General features: G+C 42.8%; 1 protein-coding gene across 3 annotated transcripts in view; it reads right to left on the reverse strand.

The window, feature by feature from the left end:
* The window catches only part of wwc1 (WW and C2 domain containing 1), a 220719-nt gene that overhangs the window by 146325 nt on the left and 47849 nt on the right, over positions 1–26545 (reverse strand). For all 3 annotated transcript variants that reach the window (XM_072512577.1, XM_072512576.1, XM_072512578.1), the window contains exons 2-5: positions 9260–9369; positions 8815–9018; positions 3461–3537; positions 2164–2243 (exon numbers count right to left, since the gene is read on the reverse strand). In XM_072512577.1, the coding sequence (XP_072368678.1) occupies positions 2164–2243; positions 3461–3537; positions 8815–9018; positions 9260–9369 (471 nt within the window). The remainder of the gene's footprint in view (positions 1–2163; positions 2244–3460; positions 3538–8814; positions 9019–9259; positions 9370–26545) is intronic.

Here is a 26545-nt window from a genome sequence, read left to right on the forward strand (position 1 = left end):
TTCACATTCTTGCGAAAGCGTTGTGCCCAGAATTGGAAACAATAATCCAGCTGAGGCTGAACCAGTTGTAAGGATCCTTCCTGTTGATTCCCTTCTTTCCCCTTTCTTTATTTTTGCTGTTATCATTTTGATCCATGGATGCTTAATGTCTTTAAGCTGAGCAGGGGAAATTAAGAATTCAAAAGTTACGTAAAAGAACACTGCTAGCTTCGAGCAACAGAACTCAGACTTTGTGGAGTCTGAGAGATGGAATGGGACTTGATTCGATTGGTTGGCTGGTTGTCAACGAATTGGTCAATAGGCTGTATTCTGCCCGGTAACACGTGGTGATCCTGCCTTAGTGGGATGATTTCCAGTGACTGATGGAAAATAGAGTTGAGGCCTGGATACATAGATAAAAGGACCTGCTCTTTCTCCCTTGTGTTTTCTCCAGAAACGCTGTGAGCTGCTATATTTCTGACATTACAGAGACCTGAATGAGCCTACAGTGAAAACCATTAAAGACTAGAAAGCAGAAACCTCCACCTGAAAGCCTGGTTTGAAGGACAGTGTGCTGGAAAAAAATAATCTGAACCAAAGACTCTTATTTTTTTTAAACTTATTATAGTCACCCCTTTCTTCCCCTCTTGTTTGTTTGTCTTGTGTAATATATATATTATTTTTAATTTTAAAAAAAAATTTAGAGTGGCCAATTCATTTTTTCCAATTAAGAGGCAATTTGGCGTGGCCAATCCACCTACACTGCACATCTTTGGGTTGTGGGGGAGAAACCGACGCAAACACGGGAAGAATGTGCAAACTCTGCGTGGACAGCGGCCCAGAACCGGGATCGAACCTGGGACCTTGGCATCGTGAGGCAGCAGTGCTAACCACTGCGCCACCCTCCCGTGTAATAGATATATTATATATATGAGATGGGCGACAAGTTAATGTGGGGGAATAGGAATTAGTTATGAGTTAACTAGTTGCATTTGCTGCATATTTCTTATTATAAATAAAAAATAATTACATTTAAATTTACCAACCTGGTGACTAATTATTGGGCAGTCAAGGGCCAAATACTTCGGGTATTTTTCTAAGAATTATTGGTTAATTCAATTGTCTTGTGACTCCAGGTCAAGGTGGGCTGGAATTGACCACGCAATAGCCAGGGTGTTGTAACATAGTGTTTTATAAAGGTTTAGAATAACTTTCTTCTATTCCTCTATTTACTCCATTTATCAAGCTCAGGTCCCCATATGCCTTATTTACTGTTTTCTCAACTTAACCTGTCACATTTAACAATTATATAGCACACATATATCACTTTGTTTTTGCACCCCTTTGGAATTGTACCTTTTTTTATATTGCCTTTTCTTATCTTCCTACCAAAACGTATTATTTAACACTTTTCCGCATTGAATTTCAGTTGTCATTGGTCCGCCCATTTCACCACCCTGCCTATGTCCTCTTGAAGTCGATCACTGCACTCTTCACAGTTCACAATACTTCGAAGTTTTGTGTCATTGACAAATTTTGAATTTGTGCCCTGCAGATCTAAGCCTAGGTCATTAAGCCAGATTTCAGTCCTAAAAATTTTTCAATCAATGAAGGTAAACTGACTGGCCTGAAGTTGCTGGGCTTATTTTTGCACCCTTTTGCGAACAAGGGTATAAATAATATTTGCAATTCTCCAGTCTTCTGGTACCACCACTGTATCGAAGAAGAATTAGAAAATGACGGCCTCCATAATTTCTACACTTACTTCTCTCAGTATCCAGTGTGTATCTCTTGTGTTTCTGGTGATGTATCAACTTTTAACTACAACCAACCTTTCCAATACCTCCTCTTTATCAACATTTGGTCCAATCCAATATCTGAATTGTCTCTTTAACTATATGACTTTGGCAGCATCTTCTTCCTTGGCATAAAGACAGATGCAAAGTACTCATTTAATACTTCAGGCATGCCGCTGCCTCCATGTGTAAAACTATTTTTTGTCCCTAATCGTCCTACGCCTTTTCAACACATTTGGTCTAATTAAAATTCCTGTTGCCAAAGAATGTGTTTGAATAGGAATGGGTTGTGCTACAACTATTTCTATTCAAGATTACACTTTTTCTTTATACAAATTACTTACATGAAAATAGTTTTTGGAAAAAGGTCTTAATCTTATATACTTACGCTTTAAGAGTTTCAAATCCTTGTTCTTTGTACTGAAGTTCATGCCTCATATGAGATAGCTCTCTTTTCAGTTTATTCACCTGTTGTAGGGAAAATAATAGAAAGATTGTGTTTTTCCCCTACAGCAAGAAATATTTATTAGATAATTAAAGGATGTGAAATTACACACCCTCTCTATATTTAGCTATTTTGTGTACATTTACAATAATATTGTTTTCCCACTCCTCTCCCAAAACTAGTAAGAACACATATCACCATTCAATCTTAAATGTTTGATCTGCTCAATATTTCTGAAACTAACAGGCAATTCCACATTTAAATCCAGTTTAAAGCTGAACTCAGGGCGAGATTCTGTAGTTACACAATGAAGGCTGTCACATCCAGATTAATCATTAGGTAAGAGAGTGATAAAAAGGGGGAAAAGAAAACAAATGTTAGAAGTTTAAAATTATAAAAAACTGAAATCAGGACTGGGTTCTGGTAAAAGCCAGAACTCAGATATTAACTATTTTTAAAATTGTAGTTGGGCTTTTGCTTTTCCGTTAAATAAATTAATTCTAATGGGAGGTAACAGCAATAATAAGAGAAGCATTTTCAAAATATACTCGTCAATCCACCATGGTTTTGCACTTGGGGAGCTGAGATCAAAGGTATCATTCAGGTCCAGCAGAGACTAAGGCATCGAGCCCTTCAGCTCTTTCCTGGGTTGATTTTCTAATTAATTTTCAAGTCCGTTTACTGATCTTGTTCAAGTTCTGCATTTTTCCACAGAATGTAATTTCCATAGAATCCCTACAGTACAGAAGGAGGCCATTCAGCCCATCAAGTCTGCACCGACCTTCTGAAAGAGAACCCTACTCCCCCACCCTATACCCATAACTCCACCTAACCTGCTCATTGGAATGTGGGAGGAAACAGAGCACCCAGAAAAACTCATGTAGACATGCAAATTCCATACACAGTCATCCAAGGCTGGAATTGAACACAGGTCCCTGGCGCTGTGAAGCACCACTCTGTCACCATGCTACCCGTACTACAGAATGATTTCCGTGTACTTTTTTCCTCCAACATGGTACCCAGTTTTATATTTCTAATTCTTACTTTAGGTGGCCATAAAACACAACGATATGCAAAGTGTTGGATTTTGTTAGATTCTTGGTTTAAACCTTTATGCTCTGCAATATGAATAAGTGTTCCAGAGATGTAAACTACATGAATTATAAGTGATAGTAATGATCAATTCAAAGACTTCATAGAAACTGATATTCACAATTTTATGAATTATCATTGTTCTCACCCTAGATTTTGTTGTTGAAATCTCTGCCTTGAGAATGTCGGGGTCATACTTAGTACTAGATGAAGATCCTGAGAACACTGAAAAACAACCACAAAAATATTCAAACATGAAAATTTTGGCTCAAAAATGGAGAATTCATTAACTAGAACAGGGAAACTCATTAACCAAAAGGTTAATGAGCTCTTACTCGTTAACCAAAGTCAGAAATTGGCTGCAAAGAACAAGAGCAGAATTTTAATTTCCGTGGGAGTGTGGGTTACGGTGTGGGTGAGGATGCTGAATTGCCAAAAATATCAGCATATCATAAACCCTAACGTGATCTCAGTCATACCCGGTGTTAGCATTTGGAGATATGTGGAATGGAAGGACACAAGAAATAGGTGCAGGTGTAAACCACACGGCCTATTGAGCCTGCTGCACCATTCAATATGATCGTGGGTGATCGTAGAATCAAGACAGTGTAGGAGGAGGCCATTCAGCCCATCAAGTCTGCGCCGTTCCTCTGAAAGAGCACCCTACTAGGACCACGCCCCCACCCTATCCCCGTAACCCCACCTAACCTTTTGGACACTAAGGGCAATTTAGCATGGCAATCCACCTAACTTGCACATCTTTGGACTGTGGGAGGAAATGGAAACACCCGCAAGGAAACCCACGCAGACACGGGAAGAAAGTGCAAACTCCACACAGACAGTCACCCAAAGCTGGAATTGAACCCGGGTCCCTGGCGCTGTGGGGCAGCAATGCTAACCATTGTGCCACCCCCTCTTGAGTTGCAACCATTTTTCCCCACCTGCATCATATATCCCTTTACTCTCTGAGAAACCAAAAATATGTTGATCTAAATCTTTAATATACTCAACCATTGAGCATCCATAATCTTCTGGAGTGGAGAATTCCAAAGATGCACAACTCTTTTGAGTAATTTCTCTTCATCTCTGTCCTAAATGATCAATCCCTTATCCAAAGACTATGCCTCCATATTTTAGACTCCAAAGATTTCTCGCCGTCAATTCTACTAAGTCCCTCTCAACCTTATCAAGAAAATTCACTTGGAGCTGCCGGATCCATAATTTAAATATGTAAAGTTCCAATTAATTCTGCCTTTAACCCAGCATTCTGGCTTTAATAACCAATGCCAGATTTCCAGAGCCAGGGTCAACAACGCAACAGTATAGCAGGCAGTCAGTGATCAATGGAATTCATAGGCTGGAAAACCTTTCAAGAATAATACTGGAATAATACTTCCTGTCTATGTGAAAGCTTTGTTCCCACATGACTTTTTATGAATGTGTGCTCTTACAGCTTTACTGGTTTTGGAACTAATTTAATCTATCTTGAATTTGGTCCACTTTGATCAACACTTTCCTTGCTGTCTGCCTTCACTACTGCATGGGAGCAGCTTATGCAGCTATAATAAGGACTTGAGATAAGGAACAAGAGGAACAGAACCACCAACATCAACAGCAGGAGCAACACCATCAGCACCAGGAGCAGCAGCACCAACAGCATCAGCAGCTCTCATCTCTGCAGCCACATGCCACTTGAGCTTTCACAGCACGTCATTGTGGACATCTGCAGACTGCTGAAAGGGAACCTCTTTCCAAGGGGCACACACTGCCAATGACCATCAAGATCAACACAGCCTGAATTCCTTCACCTCTGTCTCCTTCCAGGATCTGTTGGTGATACCTGCAGGATTTCATAATCTGTTGCCCACAAGTCTATCTCTAATGAAACCAATGCAATGCTTGCCCAGGCTGCATTTACATTCACATTAATACCAACGAGACCAAACAGACCCAGTGAACTCCCATGCTTGCTGCAGTGGCTGGATTACCAGACTGTACACATATGATAATCAAAAATACAGACAGTGACCCAGCAGGGAATCGAACCTGGGACACTGGCACTGTGAAGCCACAGTACTATCCACTTGTGCTACCGTGCTGCCTTCATTGTCACAAGTAAGTTTACATTAATACTGCGATGAAGTTACTGTGAAAAGCCCCTAGTCGCCACATTCCAGTGCCTGTTTGGGTGCACAGAGGGAGAATTCAGAATGCCCAAATTACCTAACAGCACGTCTTTCGGGCTTGTGGGAGGAAACCGGAGCACCCGGAGGAAACCCACGCAGACACGGGGAGAACGTGCAGACTCTGCACAGACGTGACCCAAGCCGGGAATCGAACCTTTAACCCTAGTGCTGTGAAGCGACAGTGCTAACCACTGTGCTACAGTGCTGTCTGTGAGGAGCACGATCATTAAAACAGAGGAAAGGTACAACAGGTGCTACAGGAATGCAACATGAGCAAATCATGGGCTGCTGAAAATGTGATTCAGGTGCCTGTACAGATCTGGGGCTCCTTTCATAGTCACCAGCAAACGTGTCAAGAAAAGGTAGCTGTTTGCTGCCCCTGCAAAACATTGTGTTGCAGGGAGAGGAAGGAGAAATCGGCTGTGCTTCCTTGGATAACAGGAGGAGGAGCCTAATGTAGCCACGGTGCTTGATTCGGATCACTTAACTGCCAGAGAAGCCCACAATGGGTCCATCCAGGCACAGTTTGGATAAGTCCCATCTGCCACATCAACAACCCCACCCACCCCCAACCATAATGTAGGAAATGCCCACTGTCAAAAATTCCATTACATAGATACCCTTTCTTCATCTTCCACTCAGTTTATACTATTCTCCTGAATGTTAATATCCATTTAAGTTTCAGGAAGCAATGGTGGAAATGTCAGGACAATGGAGACTTCAAATAAAATACTTGATTCATTGAAATATTCACACACAGGATGACATTGCTTTGAACACCATAGGGAATCCTCTTGCAAAACTGGTAGTTGCACAACATTTCTGCTTTCTATTACAGGCACCACATGGTGCCACCCCTGTGACTTCAACAGAGCAACATGCAGGCTGCTTGTTTCCCTGATCTGACAGATGAGACGCCCTTGACGGAAGCCTCTCAGTTTTGGAGTCTGTAAGGGCCCCACCAGTCCCTGTACAAGGACAGGCTCAGTCGTCAGGTGGCAGGTAGAATGTGGGAAAGAGAGAGGTGGCTCATCTTTCCTCGGAGGTAGCACATATGATATAAATCAACCCAAACAATATTTCTCCAATGGTGCACAGTGCCTCTTGAAGTGCTGACAGGACCTTTGTGTTGCTAGTCCAGATGTGCCCTCTTAGTGGATGATCCCTGGCTTCAACACTTGCATTCAACTGAACAGAGGTTGGGAAATCCTGCAAACCTATAACAAGGATTTTCCACTGTTATCTCTGACTCGGGCTCCAGCTTTTGCTTATTGTGATGTGTGCCATACCATATTTCAACCTAGCTTTCTCCCTTGGAGGCCCCAACCAAGGTGTGTGTGTGTGTGTGTGTGTGTGTGTGTTTGAGCTGGTGGACAGTGTGCCGGAGACTTATAATAAGGCTTCAGAGTGTGTGCCCTTCTCGAGATCTCCTTGGCTTCCACCATATCCAGAATCCCCCTGAAGGACTTGAAATGCATGAATTAGAACTGACATGAGGAAAGGGTTCAAAGTCAACATTTCAGTTAGTGGTGACAACAATTCGTGACTGTTAGGTGCCAAATGGCAGCCTGATATCTAAACCTGTCACTAGGTATATGTGAGAACCCCCCCCATCCCTTCGTCACCAAAGACCATTGACCGCTACCCTGCCAATCTCCAAGGCCTCCTCCTCCATAATGGTAAGGGTGGCTACGATTTGCAGGGCACCCAGATTCTCTGCCTCTGCTCTCTTCTCCTGAAAAGAGAAAAAAACAAGAGCTATGCACATGTGAAATGGAATTGGACAGGATAGAAGGACAATATTTGTAAAAGTTGACTGTGGGGGATGAGTGTGAAATGGCACTCAGATGAGGGTATGGGCAAGTATCATAGAATTATCATAGATATCATAGAATTTACAGTGCAGAAGGAGGCCATTCAGTCCATCGAGTCTGCACCAGCCCTTGGAAAGAGCACCCGTCTCAAGCCCACGTCTCTATCCTAACCCAGTAACCCCCACTTAACCTTTTGTTGGACACCAAGGGCAATTTAGCATGGCCAATCCACTAAACCCGCACATCTTTGGACTGTGGGAGGAAACCGGAGCACCCGGAGGAAACTCATGCAGACACAGGGAGAACGTGCAGACCCCGCACAGACAGTGACCCAAGCCGGGAATCGAACCTGGGACTCTGGAGCTGTGAAGCAACTGTGCTAACCACTATGCTACCGTGTTGCCCACGTATGAGTGTTGGTTGCTCAGATGGGGTTGTGAGGGGGTGCCAATAGAGAGAGGGCCTGATGGTCTGATGTGTGCTGTGCAGGAAAACGCTGGGCAAGTTAGAATGCGACAGTTAAGAGTTAGGACATTCGCCTTTCCTACCATTATGATGTCTTTGAACCTCTTGCAGCATTGAATCCAGATTCTAGGGAGCACACACATGCTTTCACAAAGTCCACCTGTGCCTGCTTATTCGGTGAGGCTAAGGGCTTCCTTTCATCTGCCATAAACAGCACTTCTCTGCAAATCATCACAACCTCAAAATCACCCCACGGAAGAGGCAGAGAACTGGAGAGACTGTCCAATGCCCAACTCCAATCTTTTCCTTCCTGAGCCCAGGATGCAGCCACTGACCTCTGCCAAGGTCCTTTTAAATAGAAAACCCACTACTCATAGAATTTCATAGAATTTACAGTGCAGGAGGAGGTCATTCGGCCCATCGAGTCTGCACCGGCTCTTGGAAAGAGCACCCAACCCAAGGTCAACACATCCACCCAATCGCCATAACCCAGTAACCCCACCCAACACTAAGGGCAATTTTGGACACTAAGGGCAATTTATCATGGCCAATCCACCTAACCTGCACATCTTTGGACTGTGGGAGGAAATCGGAGCACCCGGAGGAAACCCACGCACACAACAGGGAGGATGTGCAGACTCCGCACAGAGTGACCCAAGCCGGAATCGAACCTGGGACCCTGGAGCTGTGAAGCAATTGGGCTATCCACAATGCTACCGTGCTGCCTGGTACTGACAAATGCAGGCTGTCATTTAGCCGGAACTCGGCAATTAGTCAATAAACCTGAAGGGACAGGACTGAGTTCAACAACCACGGCAAAGTTCACAGCTTCAACAAACGTGTTCCTGACTGGCCACCAGCCCTCGCCATTAAGATTAAGTCTCTAAGTCTCACAGTGGGAAGACCTGCACCTTAAACTTTATCATAGATACTGGACATTAGGATAAGTGGATAAAATTCTCTATTAAGGCAACATTGCATTAAAAAAATCAATAAATGTTTCTCGAAACAGAAAGCAACAGTTTATCAGTACTCACAGCTGGTCTGGGAACTAGATTTATCCTTCCAGACATCATTTAGCTGCCTGTATTCATGTTGGGCTAATTCCAATCTCTGTTGCTTTACTTGGTAAATTTCCTTCTGTGCAGTTAGGGCATCTTGTGCTACAACTAGATAGTCTTTCAGCATACGTTCTTGTTCTCTTCGCCACTGAGCCCGAGGATCCTCTACTTGTGTTGTTTCTGAAAGATAATAAACCATGAAGTTCAATTTATATTAATTTTAAAAATTGAAGCAAAGATGCTGAAAGTCTTCAAGCGATGCAGCAGCAGCTTGCTTATGTCACAATCTTGTGTGGCATTTGTTGAATGAAGGCAACACAATTTACAAATACTTTTTCACCAAAAACCGCAGAATAATGCAATGTGGTTTTTAGATTCCACTTGAGGTGAAGCAATATAATTCCATAATTGGCATGCTTACGTGTATGGTGGTCAACGTAATAGATTCCAACTTGTGCATCAAAAGCTTCTTCCCAACCTAAAGGCAATTCATCTCCTACACAATCACCAAAAGAGAGGGGTTTGGTCCATCTATAGAACAAATAGAAAACGCCTCAGTTTCCGAGTCTTTCCCAATTGTTAATTAATACTGCGCATCTCGGTAAGCTGTTGCAGAAATCAGTTTCTGTGCAGTTCATGTAATAGCATATATTACCCAGAAAAGCAGCGGTCTAGTTAATGAATAACAATATATATTTATATAGCATCAATCTTGTAGAAAAACGCCTATTTAAATGCTTGGTTAAAGCAGGGGAATGTCGAGCTTTAGTCAGTAATTCCATAACATTGGGCCTAGGCAGTTGAAGGCAATGTCACGTCACAAATATTAGATGAAAGAGAAGAGCTCCACAATAGGTCAGAAGTCCAAGGAATGGAGAGTTCAGCTGAGAAGAGCGTTTAGGATGAGGGAACATTGTCTTGCCCTTCACTATTTCTACAATGAAGGGATTCAACCAAGAAAGGAATTTTAAGTTAGGTGTTGGGGGGGGGGGGGGGGGGGGGGGGGGGGGCAGGACTCAACAGATGAGAAGTGATTATATATTGGTGCAAAATAGGATCTGGCCCACAGAGTTTTACAGAGATCGGGTTGAGGATAGGCAGTAACGCATTGGAATAGTTCAGTGACAACAGCATGGATAAAGGCTCTAGAAGCAAATGGATAGGTACGGAAATTAGGCGATGTTACAGGTGGAAACTGGTGTGTTTTTTGTGATAAAGGGAATGAATTTGAAGGTCCAGCCTGGGGGCAAAAAATAGAATGCGCTGCAAATAATTTAGTTCAGCCCAAGACAGTAGCTTGGGAAAGGAATGAAATTGGAGGCAAGAGTATGGTTAGTAGCAAGAGTCGAAGCTAAAGGTCGGGATCTTCCGGCTGTTCATTCTGGTGGGATCTCGCCGTAGGGAGGCCAGAAAATCTCGCTCAAAGACTTTGGTCTTCTCAATGTTTAGCTGGAGAAAACGGCAGCTTATTGAAGATTGCATTTGAACAATTTCAAATGCCACCTATAAATTTAAGTTAACAAAACAGGTTACTCTCTTGGGGCTGGTTTAGAACAGGTCTAAAGAGCTGGCTTTTAAAGCAGACCAAGGCAGGCCAGCAGCACGGTTCAATTCCCGTACCAGCCTCCCCGAACAGATGCCGGAATGTTGCGACTAGGGGCTTTTCACAGTAACTTCATTTGAAGCCTATTTGTGACAATAAGCGATTTTCATTTCATTTCTTAGTTGTGTAGTTACTTTGAGAGAAATCCTTTCAAGAGCTGATCCACTACACATCTGCTCAACCTAACATCATTTGGCAAAACTGCTGTCCAATTTAAAATCCTATAACAGAATGCAAAACTGCAGACAGACCTGGACTATCAACTTAAAATCCAAACCAGACTGCAAAACTACAGACAGACCTGGCTCCTCCCATTAATTACATCAACTGAATCCCACTAAGTTCCATGACCTGCTGAGCTATGACTAAACACCACTCGCTCCTAAATTATCTACACTCCAGCCATCAAAACACAATTCCAATAGACCTTTATCTGTAACAGAGTGGTTAAAATCAATAATTATTTCACTCTTTTACGACTCCATAATTACAGCTTTAGAAAACACAGTCTGGGTACCTTAAACCTAGGTACTTCAATAATATTATTGCAACAAATATATACATTAATACAGGCTTTTAAAAATATTACTGCAACAGATATAAAATATAAAACAATATCTACATTCATCACACTGATGGACTTCACCCCAGGGTCTTAAATGAAGTGGCTAACGAGATAGTTTTAATTTTCCAAAATTCGCTATGTTTGGGGAAGGTTTCATTAGATTGAAAAATAGTAAATACAATTTCTTTATTGAAAAAGGGGAAACAAAAATGAGGAAACTGTAGGCTAGTTGGCCTAACACACCTCATAAAGAAACTGTCAACAGTCATTATTAAAGATGTTACAGCAGCGCACTTGGAGAAATTCAAGGCAATCAGAAAAAGTCAACATTGTTTGTGAAAGGGAAATCATGTTTAACCAAAAAAACCCAACCGCTGTAAAGATCAAGAGGAAGGCTCGAGGGCAGGTAGAAGTAGAAACAAGTTGAACCGCGATGTCACAGCCTGCAGGTAAGGGATTGGCTGGTGTAGTTTTTTCTTTTATTTTCCCTCAGGTGTTATAGTGCGGGGTGCAGAGGTTGCTGACTGAGTGCTTGCTGAGAAGGGGAATGAATGACAGGTAAGCTCTTTCTTTCTTTTTTTAATCTGGAGGGGATGGCAGGGAAGGTAGTGCAATGTTCCTCCTGCAGAATGTTTGAGGTGAGGGATGCCGTCAGTGTCCCTGCTGATTTCATCTGTGGGAAGTGCACCCATCTCCAGCTCCTCAGAAACCGCATTAGGGAACTGGAGCAACTTCGGAACATTCGGGAGGCAGAGGCAGTCATAGACAGAAGCTTCAGGGATGAGACATGAAGGCTCAGTTAGGGCGCTCGAGAGTTACACGTTAGCTAGGAAGGACCTAAAGAGAGTGCCAAGAAGAGCCAGAAGGGGACATGAGAAGTCTTTGGCAGGTAGGATCAAGGATAACGCTAAAGCTTTCTACAAATATGTCAGGAATAAAAGAATGACTAGGGTAAGAGTGGGGCCAGACAAGGACAGTAGCGGGAAGTTGTGCGTGGCGTCCAAGGAGATAGGAGAGGTGCTAAATGAATATTTTTTGTCAGTATTCACACAGGAAAAAGATAATGTTGTCGAGGAGAATACTGAGATTCAGGCTACTAGACTAGAAGGGCTTGAGGTTCATAAGGAGGAGGTGTTAGCAATTCTGGAAAGTGTGAAAATAGATAAGTCCCCTGGGCTGGATGGGATTTATCCTAGGATTCTCTGGGAAGCTAGGGAGGAGATTGCTGAACCTTTGGCTTTGATCTTTAAGTCATCTTTGTCTACAGGAATAGTGCCAGAAGACTGGAGGATAGCAAATGTTGTCCCCTTGATCAAGAAGGGGAGTAGAGACAACCCCGGTAACTAGTGACCAGTGAGCCTTACTTGTGTTGTGGGCAAAATCTTGGAAAGGTTTATAAGAGATAGGATGTATAATCATCTGGAAAGGAATAATTTGATTAGAGATAGTCAACACGGTTTTGTGAACACTCATGACCTTGTACACCTCTATCATGTCACCTCTCTTCCTTCTTCGCTCCAGTGAAAAAAGCCCTAGCTTCCTCAACTTTTCTTCATAAGACATGCCCTCTAGTCCAGGCAGCATCCTGGTAAATCTCTGCTGCACCCTCTCCAAAGCATCCACATCTTTCCTATAATGAAGCGGCCAGAACTGGACACAATATTCCAAGTGTGGTCTAACCAGGGTTTTATAAAGCTGCAGCAAAACCTCACGGCTCTAAAACTCAATCCCCCTGTTAATGAAAGCCAACACACCATACGCCTTCTTAATAACCCTATCAACCTGGGTGGCAACTTTGAGGGATCTATGTACGTGGATCCCAAGATCCCTCTGTTCCTCCACACTTCCAAGAATCCTGCCTTTTGCTGTCAATATCCTGTTGTAACCTGCAACAACCCTCAACCCCATCTACAACTCCACCAACCTTTGTGTCATCGGCAAACTTACTAACCCACCCTTCCACTTCCTCATCCAAGTCATTTATAAAAATCACAAAGAGCAGAGGTCCCAGAACAGATCCCTGCGGGACACCACTGGTCACCGTCCTCCAGGCGGAATACTTTCCATCCACTACCACTCACTATCTTCTTTCGCCCAGCCAACTCTGTATCCAGACAGCCAAATTTCCCTGTAGCCCATGCCCCCTGAATTTCTGAATGAACCTACCATGGGGAACCTTATCAAATGCCTTACTGAAATCCATATACACCACATCCACTGCCCAACCTTCATCAATGGGTCTCGTTAGAACCTCAAAGAATTCAATGAGGCTTGTGAGGCATTACCTGCTCCACACAAAGCCATGTTGACTATCTTTAATCAAACTAGGTTTTTCTAAATAATCATAAATTCTATCTCAGAATCCTTTCCAGTATTTTGCTCACCACAGATGTAAGACTGACTGGTCTGTAAATCCCAGGGATTTCCCTATTCCCTTTCTTGAACAGGGTTGGAACAACATTTGCCTCCCTTCAATCATCTGGTATTAATCCAGTGGAGAGTGAGAACACAAAGATCATCGCCAACGGTGCAGCTATCTCCTCCCTCGCTTCCCGTAGCAACCGTGGGTCTATCCCGTCTGGCCCAGGAGACTTATCTATCCTGATGCTTTTCAAAATGTTCAGCACATCTTCTTTCTTAATATCAACCTGTTCAATCCTATGAACCTGGTTCACATTGTTCTCATGAGCAACAAGGTCCCTCTCTCTAGTGAATACTGAAGGAAAATATTCATTTAGTGCATCCCCTACATCCTCAGACTCTTGGCACAAGTTCCCTCCACTATCCCTGACCGGCCCGACTCTCACCCTGATCATCCTCTTATTTCTCACATAAGTGTAGAACGCCTTGGGTTTTCCCTAATCCTTCCCGCCAAGGCTTTTTCATGCCCCCTTCTAGCTCTCCCAAGTCCATTTTTGAATTCCTTCCTGGCTACCTTGTAACCCTCTAGAGCCGTGCCAGATCCTTGCTTCCTTAACCTTATGTAAGCTTTCTTCTTCCTCTTGACGAGAAGCTCCACTTCTCTTGTAATCAAGGCTCCTTCACCTTACCTTCCTTGTCTCAGTGGGCCAAAACCATCCAACACTCGCAACAAGTGCTCCTTAAACAACCCTCACATTACTGTTGTGCATTTCCCAGAGGACAACTGTTCCCAATTTATGCTCCTCAGCTGTCTAATAGCAGTACAATTCCACCCCACCCCCCACCCCCCAATTAAATATCTTCCCAAACGGTCTGTTCCTATCCCTCTCCGTGACTACAGTAAAGGTCAAGGAGTTGTGGTTGCTGTCACCAAAATGCTCTCCCACCGAGACATCTGACACCTGGTCTGGTTCGTCGCCAAGCACCAAATCCAATATGGCCTCCCTCTTAGTAGGCCTATCTACATATTGAGTCAGGAATCCTTCCAGTACACACCTGACAAAATCTGCTCCATCCAAACCATTTGCGGTAAGGAAGTTCCAGTCAATATTAGGGAAGTTGAAGTCACCCATGACAACAACTCTGTTGTTTCCAAGATCTGCCGTCCAATCTGTTCCTCCATTTCTCTGCTACTATTGGGGGGTCTATGGAAAACTCCCAATAAAGTGCCTGCTCCTTTCTTGTTTCTGACTTCCACCTATACGGACTCAGTAGACAACCCCTCCAACTACCTCCTTTTTTGCAGTTGTGATGCACTCTTTAAATAACAGTGCCACTCCCCCTCCTCTTTTACCTACCTCACTGTTATTCTTAAAATATCTAAACCCCGGAACAACAACCATTCCTGCCAAAATGAAATCCATGCCTCTGTAATGGCCACAAAATCATAGTTCCAAGTACCCATAGCTGGGTCTTTTTCTAGTTGGCTCGATGTGAACAGTTGCATGCCACAAGCATCTGTTCTGGGGCCGCAACATTTTACAAATTATACAAATATACCATGGCAGATGGTGAAATTAAAATTCAATAAAAATCTGGAATTAAAGTCTAAAGGTGACTATGAAACAATTGTCATTATCGTAAAAACTCACCTGGTCTGGCCTACATGTGACTCCAGATCCACAGCAATGTGATTTACTCTTAAATGCCCTCAGGAATGGGCAATAAATGATGGCCCAGCCAGCGACGCCCACATCCCATAAACAAATAAAAAAAAGTATTGGTCTCCTTATTCAAGAAAAGATGTCAATGAGTTAGAAGTAGATCAGAGATGGTTTACTCGACCAATACCAGGAATGAGCAGGTTGTTTTATGAGGAAAGACTGCAGAGATTAGGCTTGTATAAATTGGAGTTTAGAAGAGAAAGAGGCAACTTGATCAAAACCTTTTATGATCCGGAGGAGGATTGACAGGGTGGATGCGGCGAGCATGCTTCCTCCTGGTGGAGAATCTAGAACTAGTGGTGACTGTTTAAAAATAAGGCGCTGGTAATTTAAGACCAGGAATGAGGAGAATTTCTTTTCTCTCAGAAGCTGCAAGTCTTTGGAACTCTCTTCCTCAATAGGCAAGTCGAAACAGAGTTTTTGAATGTTTTTAAGGTAGAGTTAAATAGATTCTGGATTAACAAGGGGGTGAAAGGTTATTGGGATAGGCAGGAATGTGGGATTGAAGTTACAATCAGATCTTATTGAATGGCGGAACAGGCTCCAGGGGCTGAGTGGCTTTCTCCTGACTCCTAATTAGTGTGTTTACAAGATCACAGTGAGGATAACCTCCATGTGTTGTGTGGCACTATCACCGTGCTAAATGTGATAATTATGATGAGATTTCTCAACTCAAGACACGGCAACCATGAAGAGCCGTGGGCCATCATAGTGACAGAATTGTACTCAACCACATTCCATGAACTCATGATCTGGCATATCCCCCACTCTGCCATTACCACCAGGCCAGGGGATCAACCATGGTTCAATGAAGAATGCAAGGGGGGGGGAATGCCAGGAACAGCATCAGGCATACCTAAAAATGAGGTATTAATCTGGTGAAACTACAAAGCAGCACTACTTGCGTGCCGAAACGTTTAAGCAGCAAATGACAGACAGAGCCAAGCAATCCCACAACCAATGGATCAGATATAAGCTCTGCAATCTTGCTAGATTGAGTTGTGAATGGTGGTGGGCACTTAAACAATCAACAGGAGGGCTGCCAAGTCTCTGGGCCCTGAAAATATTCCAGCAATAGTAGTGAATCCTTATGCTTCAGAAATTGGCTCGCACCTATCCAAGCTGATCCAGTACAGATACAACACTGGCGTCTACCCAGCAATGTGGAAACATTCCCAGATATGTCCTATCCCCAAATGCAGGACAAATCCAAACCGGCAATTACCGCCCCACCATTGCACACTCAATCATCAGTAAAGTGATGCAAAGGGTCATCTTCAGTGCTCTCAAGCGGCACTTGGTGAATAATGACATGCCTACTGGTGCTCAGTTTGGGTTCGGTCAGGGTCACTCAGCTCCTGACCTCATAACAGCCTTGCTTCAAACATGGACAGAGGTGAACTCCAGAGGTGAGGTGAGAGTGACAGTCCTTGACATCAAGGCAGCCTTGGACTGAATATGGCATCAAGGAGCATGAGCAAAACAGAAATAAAGGGGAGTCAGAGGAAAAAGTCTTCGTTGTTTGAAGTCATACTTCGCACAGAGGAAGATGGCTGTGGTAGTTAGAGGTCAATCATCTCGTTTCCAGACCATCACTGCAGGCGTTTGTCAGGGTAGTGTCCGAGTCTCAACCACCATCAGTTGCTTCATTAACGACATTCATTCCACCGTAAGGGCGGCATGGTAGCATAGTGGTTAGTACTGTTGCTTCACAACGCGGGTTTTATTCCAGGGGTCACTTGGGTCACTGTCTGTGCGGAGTCTGCATGTTCTCCCCGTGTCTGCATGGGTTTCCTCCGGGTGCTCCAGTTTCCTCCCACAAGTCCCAAAAGACGTGCTTGTTAGGTGAATTAGACATTCTAAATTCTCCGTCAGTGGAACCAAACAGGCGCGGAGTGTGGCGACTGGAGGATTTTCACTGTAACTTCATTGCAGTGCTAATGTAAGCCTACTTGTGACACTAATAAGGATTATTATAAGGTCAGAAGTGGGGATGCTCGTTGATCATTGCAACATGTTCTGAATGATTCACAACTCTTCATGTACAGTCTATATCCAAATTCAGCAAAACCATGAATATCCAGGTTTGGGCTGTGTTATGGGCCAGGGCTTAGAGAACTCCAAAGTGTATCATGGAGTTCACCTGACCCACATGAGTAAACTTTACCCACACAAGTAAATTCTTTAAAGAGATCTGGCACCTTCTTATCAATCACCTCTTTATCAGGCTGTACAATCTTTTGCACCTCCTTCGCTTCACTTGGGCTTTCCTTTACCACTTTAACAAACCCCACTGTCTTATCCTGTTTTACCACATCAGCCTTCCCAGTGCTTTTCTTCAACCACCAACACTGTGACTTTACATGGCCTAGTTTATTACAGTGAAAATATTTGAAACTTTTCATTTCTTTTCCACCCTCCTGGATTTCTTTTTTAATCGGAGGTACACTCTCCTTATTATCTCCCATCAGATCACCTTTACCTTTACCACTTGAGTATTTCTCATGTCCCCAGTTTCTATCCCTCACAGGCTGAAACTGATGTCGGAAACCAAGCTTTGATTTATGAACTAAATTATAATCATCTGCCATTTCTGCTGCTAATCTTGCAGTTTTAACCCTCTGCTCTTCCACACGAGTTCTCACGACATCAGGAATTGAATTTTTAAACTCCTCCAAAAGTATAATTTCTCTGAGAGCTTCATACGTTTGGCCTATTTTCAAAGTCCTTATCCACCTATCAAAATTACTCTGTTTGAGCCTTTCAAACTCCATGTACGTTTAACCAAATTCTTTCCTTAAATTTCTAAACCTTTGTCTGTAGGCTTCAGACACTAGTTCATATGCACCCAAGATGGATTTTTTCACCTCCTCATATGTCCCAGATACCTCCTCCGGTAGTGATGCAAACATGTCACTAGCCCTACCTATCAGCTTTGTTTGAATCAGTAATACCCACATGTCCTGTGGCCATTTCATTTGTTTAGCTATCTTCTCAAATGAAATGAAAAAGGCTTCCACCTCCTTCTCGTCAAACCTTGGCAATGCTTGGACATATGTAAATAGATCCCCACCAAGCCTTCGACTATGATGCTCTTTCTCACTATCCTCATCTCTATCCTCCAACTGTACGTTTCCCTTTACGTCTGCCAATTTTAACTGACTGTTATGTTTCATAGCCATTTTCTGAAGTTCAAACTCTCTCTTTTTCCCTTTCCTCTCTATCTCTTTCCTTTTCCTCTCTATCTCTTTCTTTGTTTCCTTCTTCTCTCTCCTTTTCTTTTTCCCTGATCTGTATCTCCCTTTCTCTTTCTTTTTCTCTCATTGCATATTCAAGCTGCTTTAATTCTTTTTCATGTTCAAGTTGCTTAATCTGCAACTGGATCTTTGCCAGTTCTAATGAGTCAGACTGTATCTCAGGCAACTTTAAATGCTTAGCCACTGCCATAATTACTCATCATTTCACGTTTTGTCAGGTAATGTTAACTGCAATGCTTTTGCCAAATGTAACAGTCTGCTTTTAGTCTCTATCTGTAAGGTACTGCGTGTGACCGTCTCAACCCACAAAAACTTCAGAGCCTCTGAAAGAGCCATTGTCCACAACACGCTCCCTACTTAAACTAAAATACCACACCTGAAAAGCAACCACAATATGCTCACCCCTCACTGTCTTTAAGTTCACTAAGTCAATCCAATAGATAGACTTTTATCCTCCTTGATCCCCCAATTTGTTATGGTCCAGGGTTTGGAGAACCCCAAAGTGTATCATGGAGTTCACCTGACCCACAACTTTTAATAGATTGTGGTATGGGGAGCACACAACCCACTCAACAGGCGTGATACAGCAGAAATGGAAAAGTATTTTTTAAAGCAAAACAATGTTTATTCTATGAACTCAAGTTAACCTTTTTAAATCATAGTTAACATCTTAGCAACCATTAATTCAAATATAACCCCCAAAGAATACAACATTAAGTAATCCTTTAAGCTTTCCTTTTAACATCCATTAGACTTAAAAACATAACCTTTAACAGAAGCATATCAGGTTAAAGTCACTACTGAGAGCAGTTATTAGTTTTAAATCACCATAGGATCGATTTACAGTTTTTAGATTATGGAGAGACTCATACACCTTCTGGCTGTGACTGCAGCTATCCAGCTCTGAAAACGAAACTAAAACACACCCTGCAGTAAACAGCCTAACACGAAAGTAAAAAGCTCTCAGACAGCTCCACCTACACTCTGACATCACTGATAAACGCCCATTTCTTAAAGGTACATTTCTTAACCAGCTATTTCTTAAAGGTACTCTCACATGACAGCAATTGACAGAAATCTGATGTCCCCAAGTAGGACCCACCAGCCGATGCCAGTGCACAGCGTTAATCCGGGTGATGAATGGTGTGCCACCTTAACGGTCAACCCAAATTAGTCACCCACCTACTCGGCTGGACTTATGAGCCTGTTTGCACATTGGACTCACTGAATTGTTATGCAACAATGTTAATGTGTTTCTCTTTTTGTCGTATCAGGAGTTCTCTTTCGATATTTGATGATTGCACTTGTTTTGTTTGTGGCACAACGTTGTTGCTATGTTGCACCTGACACCTTCCCATGTATATAGTTTAGCCTCATGTACATGTTGTAGATATTGCACACACATATTCAGCTGCACTCAGTACACACCAATATTTATGACCACATAGGCACATATTCTTGTAAAAAGGGGGGATGTCATGATATTCAGATACACACATCATGGTGCAAACACACATACACTGATGGACAGATCAACGGACCAATCAACACACACGCAACATCACAGCCAATCACCAGTGAGAGCACACGCACTATAAAACAGGGAACACCACAGTTCCCGCTCATTCCAGCAGGAGACAGCTCAGGGCACAGAGCTCACAGCGTGCCACTCAGACATACACCATGTGCTGAGTGCCTCTTTAAGGTAGTGTTAGGGCTAGGTCCACAGGTTAAATGGGTAAAGTACGAACACAGTGATACGTTTACAGATGTTGTTATCAAGAGTAATAAAACAGAGCTGTACCATCTACAACCGTGTTGGTTCGTTTGTATAGCGGAACACCCAACACGACACTGACTATTTCTTAAAAACCAGTAATCAACAACTTTATGCAGCTAAAAGCGGTAAACGTGCATAAGTGCCTATAAATATTGTCATGGTATAAAACGAGCATGTTCAAAATTGCAGTTATTTACTGCAGACAATTTCTATTAGAGAACTGCTGCTGCCTTTCGCATAGACCTCACAATGACTGCAGAATGAGTGCAAAAAAAGGGTTTTAAACACTTCATAAATAAATTATTAATTAAGCACTAACTTCTATTTGTCTTTGCTACACAGATAATAAATGCAAAGTTTGGAAGGGTACGTAAAGCAAAAAGTGTAGTTTACCACCAAGAATATGCCATTAAAACAATTACAAAAGTACACTTGAAGTTCAATCTGTACAAGCACAGAGTTTCAACTTGATGATTGATCCTAGGGGGTGAAATCCTGGGAGAGTCAGAGGCAGACAGTCCAAGAAGAGAATTGGCCCAGATGTTTGTTTTAAATTTTTAGTAAAAGGCAAAAGATTTATACGAACTGAAGAGAAACCACAGTATTTAACTTAAATTGGACGTGTTTAATTTGGAGGTGAATGGAATATTTAGTCACACTCAATCATAGCACAATAATTAAGAAAGCAATTTGCATCTAAAAGAGCACAAAATTAATAAAAAGTGTTTTGCTTATGAAAAATAATTGGCATTGCATTCAAGCAATTTGACTTGAAGGAGTCAAGTAAAATAGATTAGAATATCTTTTAATTTGAAGTTTGTGTTTCCAGCTATTTGAATTAAGCAACAAAAAGCAAAGAAGGAATTTTGTGCTCAAAAGAAATGTGAATTTATGATAATTTGAATTAAGAGGCAAGAGATTGTGAATTAAATGGTGGCGGCACTGGACATGGTGGGGGCTGAGGTGATGAAAAATGTTTTGTCCTGTGAGGATTTCATGGCCAAAACTAGATTAGCATGTGATAAAGGAAACAACAACCGTATTACTTCAGCACATATTAATATAGAAAGTCGTTGAGGAGGATATATAATTGATGTTGAGCAGAAAGAAAATGAAAAGTAGATAGGAATAAAGTAGGAGGCCAAAGATCAGTCTTTCCAATTATTAACGAGAAGAAATTGCATCTCACCCCAGGGTAAACACTGGCAGAGTATGGTACCGAAGAGGGGTTGAGAGGGATCGAGCTGGGTGGTATCAACTAAGCAATAGAAGATGACTTCAGAGGATGATTTCACCTGTAGAAAACCTTGGGCGTGATCTACCAACAGGTGGCGCGACATGGCTGATCGATGCCAGGTGAGGCCTCCCGCAGACTTCCTGGCAGCCACTTCGCCCCGGGGGATCTACCCAAGTACCACATGGACCGTGTTCAAAATCCCGCGCTCACTTCAGTAGGTTAGGTTTTAAACCTACTTAAGCATACTCACCCGGCATCTAACAGCCACCCCAGGGAGCTCCCAGCCGGGCGCCATTCAGTACCGGTCCACACAACCGGCACTGTCACCCTGGCACCTGGGGGGTGTCCTGGGCCATCGGACGCCCCTGGGTGGCCAGGGATAGTGCAGGGTGGTCCCCTGGAATGTGGGCACCTTGGCACTGCCAGGCTGGCACCTTGATGAATACAAAAGGCGCACATCTCCAAAAATCTGTCCTGGTCCACCCACCCGCACCGACGCTACCACCAAGAAAGCACAACAGTGCCTATACTTCCTCAGGAAACTAAGGAAATTTGGCATATCCACATTAACCCTTACCAACTTTTACAGATGCACCATAGAAAGCATCCTATCGGGCTGCATCACAGCCTGGTATGGTAACTGCTCGGCCCAGGACCGCAAGAAACTTCAGACAGTCGTGAACACCGCCCAGTCCATCACACAAACCTGCCTCCCATCCGTTGACTCCATCTGCACCTCCCGCTGCCTGGGGAAAGCGAGCAGCATAATCAAAGATCCCTCCCACCCTGCCTACTCACTCTTCCAACTTCTTCCATCGGGCAAGAGATACAGAAGTCTGAGAACACGCACGAACAGACTCAAAAACAGCTTCTTCCCCACTGTCACCAGACTCTTAAATGACCCTCTTATGGACTGACCTCATTAACACTACACCCTGTATGCTTCATCCGATGCCAGTGCTTATGTAGTTACATTGTATATGTTGTGTTGCACTATTATGTATTTTCTTTTATTCCCTTTTCTTTTCATGTACTTAATGATCTGTTGAGCTGCTCGCAGAAAAATACTTTTCACTGTACCTCGGTACACGTGACAATAAACAAATCAAATCAAATCCAATCCAATCCAATGGAGCTGTGAGGCAGCAGTACTAACCACTGTGCCACCGTGCCGAGGGAATGTTTGCAGATTGCAAATTCACAGCTTCAGGTATGAAGAAACTAGCATGAAATGACCTTTTTTTTAAACTTTGAAGTGTAATGTACAAAAGCACGCTAGACACTACAGAAGGACCTGGAATTTCCTGTGCCGAGATTAATGATATGAGTTGTGGGTGCATAACTTCCCCGAAAGGATTTGATCAAACCTTCAAGCAGCAAAAAAAAGGTTTTATCATAGGCTTCTGGAAAGTAAGTACAGTCGCATTTTGTTTTTGTGTAACAAGTACACACAAACAAAATTTTGTATGCAATATCGGTAATTATAAATGCTATATAGTCTGTGAATCCAATAAATCCAGCTATGAAGCACACAAATCTAGGCACCCTGTAGAAAAATGGGCTTAATAAATATCACAACATAAACGTCTTCTGATTCCCATAAGTCAGAAATAATCACATCTAAAACTCAAAATGATGGAGGTTCATTGAATATATTCCTTTCCATATGGATGCTGGACGGATTGTTATTTGCCACATGACTAGTGCGACAATGAATGTAACACCCAGAGATATATATTCACATATTAGCTCTTAGGTTTTTACAAATATCATAACAATATATCATGAGGCAATGCCCCTTTATTTTGAAAATATGGTGCTGCAACCTCTGACTAGCGTTGAAAAGAGATGGCCCACAGAATTAGAAGAAATAAGTACCTACATACATACCCTTGAAAACTGCACTGACACTTCTAATTGCTGGAGTTGTTGGGGCCTGCAACAAAAGATTCCTCGCAGACCTAAACTCCGTCGATTTCAAAGAGGCCACAACCTTCAGATTTATAGGTCCAGCAAAATGGTAAGTGTCTAAGATAAGTGGATAGGCTTTCAGATGTCAGGGAGTTGGGTGGGTCAGAACGAGACCATGGGTTGGTGTGGGGAGGGTTTCAGAACTCGAGGGGTTGAGTTTGGGCTGGAGAGAAGAGTTAGAATCATAGAATTTACAGTGCAGGAGGCCATTCAGCCCATCGAGTCTGCACCGGCCCTTACAAAGAGCACCCTACTCAAGTCCATGTCTCTACCCTATCCCCATAGCCCAGTAACCCCCACTTCTTCTGTGGGGATTGATCTGATCTGGGTGTTTATAATAGTTACCCAGAAGTTAGAAGTGGTTTTAATTCTTCTAACATTTTCTGGATGATTATTTTGTAACCCTGGCACAACAATCCGATGTTTGTGATTTAAAATTGTATTTTCGGATGTTTCCCAGCCCAGGGCAATTGCCCAGAGGAAGTTTGCACTTCAGGGCAATTGTCATGCAAACCCTTACCTGGGAACCTCAGAGAAGGATTCCTCATTGCGGTATCGCCTCAAATTGGACGCTGGGGAGCTCTGAAGTTAAGGCTGATTTTTGAACTTTCAACTGACTGGATGTTTTGCAATTTGAATTGAGACAGAGCAAACTCCTTAAAAATGCAAAGCCGCATTTTATGGTGAAGGTAAGAAACCAACAAATCACCCTCAGGGGAGCATGAAAAGAGAGACATTCTTATAATTTAGACAGTCATCAAAACTTACAACTACAGAAGAGACATTAAAAAGTCAAAGTACTGGATCTTGAAACAATGGCTGCCACAGTCAGACACACCCAAAACCTCTTGGAAATGCACAACAGGCAAGCCTGCCCCAGTCACTGGAGAGAGATTGCAAGTGACACATATCAAGTATGTCGCCCGGTTCAGAAACCTACTAGTAAACCGAGATCTTGTACATTAAATTGCGGCAGTTTCTACAACTGACCGCATCCAAGAATCCACTTCACCCAAATCGGCAATAGTATTTTAAAATCTACACATCAACAACAATCAACCGACACTTAACCATATTTTCTTTTACCTTTATACAAACAAGAGGACTCTAAATTCCCATATTTAAGATACCTACATGTGTGTGTATGCACGCCCAAATGACTGCATGAGGGTCAAATGCTTGGTGTCATATTTTTGCTATTTTTCTCAGGCTTGGTAGTTAATTAATTTGCTCTTTGACTCAAGAAAACCTTCTTTGATTGGCTCCTCATTGCTCAACCCTTAAATAGGGAAATACATCTTAATTTGGAAACGGGCATTTTGTAATGAAAATTAAACTTAAAATTTTTGCTGTGACCAACCGAGGAGATTGAATAGAGAGGAGTCAGTTCACCCCTTCTAACCTGGTCATATCAAATAATACATGAAGGAAACAGTAAAATATCCGTTGCAGGTAGAAGGGCAAATCACCATTAAACAAAAAGGTAGAGCAAACATCAGAAGCAATTTTCTGGAAAGTAATAAATGACCCACAGCTCATCATAGTTATTAAAATTTCCTGCAGCATTCAATCTGAATAACATGCCAACACATAACATTAAGATGAAAGTCAATTATCCTCCACAACTACACATGGGCATAGCTATTATCTTATATTAGAGGAAATGGCTATACAAAACGATTGCAGGTATCAGCCAGCCATGTCTGTATTTTTCATGTTAGCTTGAACTTGTCTATGTTCATGTTGGAGGTGAAGCACAAAATAATGATATCCCAATGACTACAACAAGCAGACATAGATGCTTCGAATCAACTGAGAAAAATTTATAGTGGCACAATTAGCTTTTGCCGTGTTGTAATTTTTAAACTTGCACTGCTGGACTCAAAAAATGTGAGGTGCTAAGTCAATATCATCCAAGACATATTTTCAACAAGGACACGAGTTCACAAATCCACAAATTTTGCAGTCGGGTATCGCACATCTGGGGACATCGCAGGCGTCAGCACACCCCAAGAGTAATGGGCTAGCTTCATCCTGGGCCAACCACCTTCATGGCAGCGCGGTAGCATAGTGGTTAGCACAGTTGCTTCACAGCTTCAGGGTCCCAGGTTCGATTCCCGGCTTGGGTCACTGTCTGTGTGGAGTCTGCACGTTCTCCCAGTGTATTCGTGGGTTTCCTCCGGGTGGTCTGGTTTCCTCCCACAGTCCAAAGATGTGCAGGTTAGGTCGATTGGCCATGCTAAATTTCCCCCTTAGTATCCAAAAGGTTAGGTTGGGTTACGGGGATAAAGGGGATAGGGTAGAGGTGTGGGGCTTAAGTAATGTGCTCTTTCCAAGGGTCGGTGCAGACTCAAAGGGCTGAATGGCCTCCTTCTACACTGTAAATTCTATGATTTTATGATCATGGTTTCACCTGAAATTAAGAACAGCATGCTCCCGAGTCAATGAACTGGAATGACATATTAATTGAGAAGTATCTTAGGCTACTGATACAGATTGATTTCATTTAGTAATAATGAGTAGCTATTTCCATTCAATTGTAGCATGAGGTTGCATTATCAGTGGCCTTTGTTTCTGGATTTGCTGCAGTACTCGTGGTGTACTCGTGGTGTCAGTAAATTTGCAGACGATACGAAGATTGGTGGAGTTGTGGATAGTAAGGAGGGCTGTTGTCGGCTGCAAAGAGACATAGATAGGATGCAGAGCTGGGCTGAGAAGTGGCAGATGGAGTTTAACCCTGAAAAGTGTGAGGTTGTCCATTTTGGAAGGACAAATATGAATGCGGAATACAGGGTTAACGGTAGAGTTCTTGGCAATGTGGAGGAGCAGAGAGATCTTGGGGTCTATGTTCATACATCTTTGAAAGTTGCTACTCAAGTGGATAGAGCTGTGAAGAAGGCCTATGGTGTGCTCGCGTTCATTAACAGAGGGATTGAATTTAAGAGCCGTGAGGTGATGATGCAGCTGTACAAAACTTTGGTAAGGCCACATTTGGAGTACTGTGTACAGTTCTGGTCGCCTCATTTTAGGAAGGATGTGGAAGCTCTGGAAAAGGTGCAAAGAAGATTTACCAGGATGTTGCCTGGAATGGAGAGTAGGTCTTACGAGGAAAGGTTGAGGGTGCTAGGCCTTTTCTCATTAGAGCGGAGAAGGATGAGGGGTGACTTGATAGAGGTTTATAAGATGATCAGGGGAATAGATAGAGTAGA

This window comes from Scyliorhinus torazame, chromosome 7 (genome assembly GCF_047496885.1).
Source record: "Scyliorhinus torazame isolate Kashiwa2021f chromosome 7, sScyTor2.1, whole genome shotgun sequence".
NCBI classification, from domain to species: Eukaryota; Metazoa; Chordata; class Chondrichthyes; order Carcharhiniformes; family Scyliorhinidae; genus Scyliorhinus; species Scyliorhinus torazame.